The sequence below is a fragment of the Spodoptera frugiperda genome, chromosome 3 (genome assembly GCF_023101765.2).
Source record: "Spodoptera frugiperda isolate SF20-4 chromosome 3, AGI-APGP_CSIRO_Sfru_2.0, whole genome shotgun sequence".
NCBI classification, from domain to species: Eukaryota; Metazoa; Arthropoda; class Insecta; order Lepidoptera; family Noctuidae; genus Spodoptera; species Spodoptera frugiperda.
Window position 1 is genome coordinate 7,710,689 of NC_064214.1, and position 8,113 is coordinate 7,718,801.

The window sequence follows — 8,113 nt, forward strand, 5'->3', positions numbered from 1 at the left end:
GTTTTTATTCGTTGAGATATTCCTTGTAGCTTTATATAACTAGGAATGAATATGAACTTTATACTGTTATTGAATCTTGTTACATAAAATTCATACGTCATAATTGAAATAAAATAACCTATGTCAGTTCAAGATAAAATTAAATTTAAAACTATTCAGCAAATACAAATTTATTCTTAGTCATCGAAAAATTTGTATAATAAACAATTTTCCGCCATTTCTTTTTTAAAAAAATCTCGACGTTCCATTTTTAAACAATTATTTTTAAATTACTTCATTTACTTTTTGGAATCATAAAAGAGGTTTAATATATGAGTAATACTTAATAATTAAATAATATTAGGTTAGATGCGTCTGGTGTTCCCAGTGGTTGTTAACACCTACTTAAATAAAATTTTAGTTATGCCACAATAATTGAATTGATTGGGTTATTTAGCTTTCGTATGCTATTATTTTATTGAAACCAGCATTCTGATTAACCTTTTGACTACATTAATTATATACACAATTAAAGAACTATAATTTCGGTTCAATAATAATAACAATGAATTTCCGTAATTTGTCTTTTGGATCACAAAACGATTCCATGTTTCAAGATAAGGCTGATTTTGTTACTCGATTGGTACCTAAATAGTCGTTATTGACTTACCAATGTACCTTGCATGAAAATATACCACGATAGTTGTTGGTGGAACAAAACCGTTTAATGATTTGAACGTCAGTGTTATTCAAAGTAGCTATTGTTACAATAAATTATTATTCATTAGACAAACTTTTTGAGAACTTTTAGCTTATTTACTGTTATATAGTATACACCTAAATATGTTTAATTTTGATTTCTGTTCTGTCAACATAAACGTGGTTATCAGAGGTAGTTTGGGCAACCAAACGGTACCTAAAAGATCTATTATATGATTGGTAAAACCAACATGTATAATTATGTCGACAAATGCCGATTCATGGAGATCTAGAGGTAGTTCGATGAAAATCGGAACGGTACCTATAAAAGGATATTAATCCTTTGTTGCAGGTAGTCCAAAAAAAAAAAAAAATATGTCACACCTACCGCCACTAGAGTCCTTGGACTGTGATGGGGACCCGGCTTCGGTGGGACTACGGTGGGAAAAGTGGAAGCGTGCGCTTGAGTTGTACTTAATCGCTACTAATGTTACCACACCAGAAGCAAAAAGAGCTGTGCTCTTACATATGGGTGGTTTAACCCTGCAGGAAGTTTACTATAATATTCCTGGCGCACATTTAGAAACTACTGCCGATGATGACAACGATATTTTTACAGTTGCCATCAACAAACTAAATGAGTATTTTGCACCCAAACAAAGTCGGGTATATGAGCGTCATTTGTTTAGACTCATTAAACAAGAAAGCGGAGAGAAGTTTGATAAGTTTCTTGTTAGGCTTCGACACCAAAGTTCGAAATGCAAATTTACTGCCCCTGATGAACATATGATCGATCAAATCACTGAAAAATGCGAGTCAGCCAAATTAAGAAAAACAATCCTGACTCTCGGTGATGACGTTACACTGGACAAAATTATATTCGAGGCAAACGCTTTGGAAACAGTAAACCGTCAACTCAATAACTTTGGTTTGCCAGGACCTAGTAAAGACCTGTCAGTAAATAGAGTAGAGACGCGTACGAGTAAAAAGAGTTCGAATTCTAATTCTTGTTCCCGTTGTGGTGGCACTCATTCAAGTGATAGTAAGTTTTGCCCAGCCCGTGATAAAAAATGTCTCAAGTGCGGGTTTATTGGACATTTCCGAAAACTGTGCAGAACTAGGGCAAAGAAACGAAAATCAAATGATGATACATCTAAGTCAAACCAGTATATACATCCTGATAAAAAGTTAAAAAGTAAATCTGATGAAGTCGATTACATTTTTCAAATTGAAGGTGACGACACTATTAAATGTGTTCTTGGGAATGTCTTAATTGACATGTTAATTGACTCTGGTAGTAAATATAATATAGTTAGTGACGTAACTTGGCAAACTCTAAAAAGCAAAAAAATTCTAGTTGAAAATCAAGTAAAAAACCCGAACAAGACATTCAAGGCCTATGGAAGTCAAAACCCTCTAACAGTTCTCGGCGCATTTGATTCTACCATAATGGTTAATAACGGATTGCCTGGCATCAAAGCAACTTTTTATGTTGTAAAGGACGGCACAAGGAATTTACTTGGAAAAGATACTGCTACTAGACTCGGAGTTCTGAAACTAGGAATAGGTGTTAATGCAATCGATGGTAGGTTTCCTAAATTTAAAGATGTCCAAATCCATATCCCTATAGATATGTCTGTCAAACCGGTCTCTCAACCTTGTCGAAGAGTTCCAATACCCTTGGAGGCTAAAATTAATAAAAAAATTCAGGAGCTACTTGATTTAGATATCATAGAACCCGTAAATGGCCCTTCTGATTGGATCTCTCCCCTTGTACCCGTTCTAAAAAGTAACGGAGATGTTCGCATCTGTGTAGACATGAGGCGAGCAAATCAAGCCATTATTAGAGAAAAACATCCTTTGCCCACTATGGAACAGCTAATACCAAAGTTCAGAAATGCCAAAATATTTTCTAAACTGGATCTAAAAAATTCATTTCATCAATTAGAGTTGAGTGAGAATTGTAGATACATCACAACATTCATTTGTAGCCAGGGACTGTTTAGATACAAGCGACTCATGTTCGGTATTTCCTGCGCTCCTGAATTTTTCAGAAGAACTTAGAAAGAGTACTTTTGCCTTGTACTGGGGTGGTTAATTTTATAGATGACATTGTCGTCTACGGTAGCAATGTGGCTGAACATGGGGCGAGGTTAAAACAAGTTTTACAGGTTTTAAAAGATAATCATGTCTCTTTAAATGATGAAAAGTGTGTTTACGGGGTTAAACAAATAGAATTCCTCGGGCATCAACTGTCTTGTGAGGGAGTAAAGCCCTTAGATAAGTATATTAAAACAATTGACTCCTTTCGAGTACCTAGTGTCATTGAAGAGGTACAAAGCTTTTTAGGGCTGGTAAATTATGTAGGAAAATGGATCCCTAATTTAGCAACATGGACTGAACCTTTACGCGAACTTTTAAGATTAAAACTGAACAAGGGTACTAATATTACTTCTCATTGGGGTGATAAACAGTCACGCGCATTTGAAGGGTTAAAACGGGCTATGACACAAATTAAAACCTTAGGATACTATGATCCACTAGACCGCACCCAAGTATACGCTGATGCTAGTCCAGTTGGGTTAGGCGCTGTACTCGTTCAGCATGGTAAGAATGGGCCGCGAATAATTGCATTCGGTAACAAAAGCCTCTCAGACCGCGAAAAACGTTATTGTCAAACTGAGAAAGAAGCTCTTGCTCTAGTATGGGCAGTAGAACATTTTGATATGTATTTGTTTGGCAAGGATAGTTTCGAACTCATCAGTGACCACAAGCCTCTGGAGGTAATATTCGGGCCAGATTCTAAACCATGTGCGAGAATCGAACGTTGGGTTCTCCGCCTACAGTCGTACAATTTTAAAATTGTCTATAGTCCGGGCAAGAAAAATATTGCGGATTCATTGTCGCGATTGTGTGTCGATAATAGTCAGTCTCCAGAACCTTTCGATGACGATAACTATTTAAATCTAGTTGTTGATGAATCTCGTCCTACCGCAATCACCTTGCGTGAGCTGACGCAAGCATGTGAAGCGGATCCAGAACTGAAATTAGTTAGAATTGGAATCTATAATAATAACTGGGAACAAAGCGTCAGCACTTACAAGATCTTCGAACATGAGCTTTGTTTTCAAGATAATTTACTTTTGCGAGGGAATAAAATCGTTATTCCGTCTATTTTGAGGTCGAAAGTTTTAAATGCAGCTCACGAAGGTCATCCGGGTATCGTAGCTATGAAAACACGACTACGATCCAAAGTATGGTGGCCCAAAATCGATAGAGACGCAGAACATTATGTCAGATCTTGTAAGGGCTGTACTCTAGTTTCTGCTCCTAATCCCCCGAATCCCATGCGCAGACGTGAGCTTCCAATACAACCCTGGATTGATATAGCCATAGATTATCTCGGACCCTTACCGACTGGACATTACCTTTTAGTCGTTATAGATTATTATAGTCGTTATAAAGAGGTAAAAATTACAAAAACTATTGACTCAACGCACACAATAAATATACTGAAAGAGATATTTTCTCGATTAGGCACACCCGTGAGTATTACTGCTGATAACGGCCGACAGTTTATTAGTACAGAATTCGATGATTTTTGCAAAGAATTCGGTATTCAGTTGTTCCATAGCATTCCTTATTGGCCACAGCAAAACGGGGAGGTTGAAAGACAAAACAGGGACATATTGAAACGGTTACGAATAAGCCAAAGCCAAAGGTCCAATTGGCAAGAAGATTTACTTAAATATATGACCATGTACAATAGCACTCCTCATTCTGTGACCGGTAAATCTCCTGCTGAACTTTTTTCAGGCGTAAATTCAGAGACAAGCTACCTTCTGTGTTAGATATTGAATTTGCAGAAGTAGATCTAGAAACAAAGGACAGAGATGTGGAAATGAAAACAAAGGGCAAAGAATATGCAGACAGAAAAAGACAAGCAACTGAATCAAACATTGAAGTCGGAGAAAAAGTATATGTAAAAAACACCGTGAAGGAGAATAAGTTAACAGCTACATTTAATGATGCGCCACATACGGTACTCAATAAAAAAGGCAATGACGTTGAAGTAGTAAATGATGAAAATGGGAAACGACTTCGTAGGAATATAGTACACTTGAAGAAGGTCGAAGGTAAATGGGAAGTATGCCCAAATAAATATTTAGAGAACCATAATAATGAAGATGAAGAATTAAGTGAAAGAGAATAACTGATTTTTGGCTGATTTTGTACCTTGTTATTGTTAAGTGTTAATATTGTAGTGTTGTGATTCTGATGAGCATCCTAGAATAATATTTTCAATTTTTCAAATTTTGTAAAAGGTAGATATGTAGTGTATTACAGATAATAAATGTAGCACGCTGGCTGGTGGGAATGCTCAGTGGTGGGGAGTGCGGCTAGCGAGTCGCTAGCCGCTCAGTCACTGTCTAGCCGCCGAGCAGTTAAGTGCATTACTATTCAACCTGCTGTTTTATTCCTGTGTACATACCCAGCGAACCCTTACAATACCTATTATAATTGGTTTATTTTTTGTCAACAACCTGGAATTTAAGTTTTATTTATGTCTGCACCATTAAAATCTTTAATATAAAAAATTGAGTATTCTTTCCGCCGATAGCTGATTCTTTAGAATCCACAAATAAAATCTATGATAATATCTAAAAAACTAAGAATTTATTGTTGTCTATTTCGCTATCTTTGCATGTAAACCAAATACAGATAAAAAAAATCATTCCTTTTTTTCTCCACTGTTCTAAATTCAAATATTTGCTACCTGCCAGTAACAGTACACATTTCGCGCTAATGGTGTTAGAACTTTTTTATTCGCAGAACTGTTTGGTATTGGGAACAATACACTGGTTTCCAACCGCATAGCAGTAGGTATGCCAATGACCTCATGAAAATACCTACAACATGGCAGCATGCAGCTGTAATAAAATTTATTGTTCCACTGCATTACCGGCAAATAATACCTACCAATTACCGAACGCCACTATCTTGTTGTACCTAATACGCCTATTAGATACTTGTATAGCTTTGGCATGATGGTAATGGAATTCCAAAGCCGAAGTAGATTTTATTTTTTATTTGGCAATTGAGCCAAGCATGATTTTATTAAAAGATTAAATAGAAGATTTTGTTATACTTTACACACATTTGTCATCATCAGTTACTTGTCTTACTTAAACGAAATTGTATATGGGCCTCATACAGGCACTATTCCATGTTTCTTCATGAGACTACTTCTTAGGTAGGTATAGGTACCTACTTGACTGTAAGATTAATAAAATAATAAAATGTAAACAGAATTTCCCTTCAATCGTCCATAGATTTCACAAGCCGTGCACATAACTACTACAGAGGTATTCAAACCTAGATTTCACTGACGCCATCTTTCTTATTCGAATCACAAACGGTATTCAAGCAACGTATCCCGTATCCCGTATCCCGAATCCCGTATCACGTATAAAAGATTCTTGCACCTGAGCCGAGGCAGTGTAACACGGCTTACTGAGCTTTGGGAGCTAAGAGCGATTTCATACAATTTTTACTGCTCAACCATTTTATTGGTTAAGAATTTCCTTTGAGGATCGCATTCGTTTCAGTTGGTCATTACCTAACTAAAGTATTAAATAAAGTAGTCTGGATGCCGTGCAACTTGTAGCGGGTTCGAACCGCAAATTATTGTTTCGGGTCTAGGTGTCGTGTATATGAAATTTTATGTTGGTAAACGCACCCACGATACAGGAGAAAATCCTAATGTGGGGCAAAAAAACTATTACTGTTTTATTCTCTATCATTTTTATAAGTTTACATAATGTAAAAAGAGGTTTCTAGTCTGATTCCCGGATCAATAAAAAAATCTTTGTACGGTTATTTGCTTTTAAATCAATATTATTTCTGTGCCACGAACATTGTTTTGATAAGCAGGTAAGACTTAGCACTTAGATGGTAAGTGCTTGAATTAACTTAAAGATAGGAATACCAGTTATATCTTATGTGATTACCGACATCAACACACCATGCGTGGCAAGCTTAGTTTCGAGAGAAGTAACATCAATCCTTATACGGATTAAGGATTAGCCTTAATGCTTATAATTCCTTACTAATATCATAAATGAGAAAATAACTTTTGTTTGTGACGATTTTATGTTAGGATTTTTCAGTCTGTAGATAGTAGCTGAGCTGCGGGCAACGTATCAGGTTACCGGGGCTCCGACTCAAAGCAGGAGAAGGAATGGAGTGGTTTTTAGTCAGAAAGAGTCTGACACTCCCTCCCTCCCTCCCTCCCGCCTCAGCCAAGGCAGGAGAAGTAAGTAGATGATCTTCCCACCTCAAAAAAAAAAAGATAGTTAGGTTAGGTATATGCCTAGGAAGTATTTTATATAATGCTTATTTTTCCTGTAACCGATGATGAATGCTGTAGTTGAAAGAAATTAACTAATAAGTCGTATTGTACTGTATAAGGTTTGTACCAAACACTTTTGGTAGCTGAAACACGACAAAAACCCCGTATAAAGTATGTTAAGAAGCCATTCTAGTTGCGCCAAGATTACATTCATTCCTCGAACGTCAGATTATGTAAATGCAAAGAACAAAATGCATTCTCCTATTATCATACATAATATTCTGATTTTATAAGCTGTTCTTCTAGGCTATTTTGTAATTGGTAATTTGAAACATTTGAAGTGAGTTCGATCGCGATCTGCCATGTCATTGGTTGTGAGTAGCGTTGCGTTGGTAGGTTTTAAAACCGCAACCTAGTGCATGAGATTCTCATGATGAGAAGCTGAAGTCTTAAGGCTCCGGGCCACTACAACACAATTAATGTTAAATAGATAGGATCAATCGACACCGCGGAAAGAGTAGAGGTGGTAACAAATGTATTGGTATTCTACCCTGCCCACACGGCAGTAGGACGATATTATATTTACCAGAATTGAATTAAATGCTACCGTATCTAAATAGGTGCAGTATATCATTTTTATTGGCGGTGCCGTGTGGTCTCTGGTCACGAATACTAATCTAGTGGTGCATTACGGAACTGAATTGTAAGTGGCCTTTTATATTGGTTCAGTTGTAGGAGATAGAGGGCATTTCTGGCATCCAACTTTTAATTTATTGTCTTATTGATTGTGGGCAGAACACTGTTAACTGCAAAACTTCCGCTAACGATGCACCTATGTGGTGTATCATATTTGATGTTAATGGTAAAAGAGTAGGTAGCTATTGTCTACCTTTAATTTGTTCTCTGTCTTTTGACTACCTCCTTGATCTAGTGGTTCCTTACCACTGTTTTAATTTCAAAAGCAAAGTAGATATGGTTGAGGGAGTTGATAGGTTTCAGAACCCATTTCTCGAAGCCAGAATAACATAATATAACATAACTGGCAGAAAATATATTTTGATACTGTCTTTAGCAACACAACAC

At 36.5% G+C, this 8,113-nt stretch overlaps 1 protein-coding gene across 1 annotated transcript; it reads left to right on the forward strand.

Moving 5' to 3' along the window:
* The first annotated feature begins 727 nt into the window (after positions 1–727).
* LOC126912838 (uncharacterized) lies at positions 728–5,143 on the forward strand. The gene is made up of 2 exons (XM_050707098.1): positions 728–2,263; positions 4,495–5,143. Exons 1-2 carry the CDS (start codon positions 1,054–1,056, stop codon positions 4,527–4,529), a joined length of 1,245 nt encoding a protein of 414 aa, XP_050563055.1. The 5' UTR covers positions 728–1,053; the 3' UTR covers positions 4,530–5,143.
* The last annotated feature ends 2,970 nt before the right edge of the window (positions 5,144–8,113 follow it).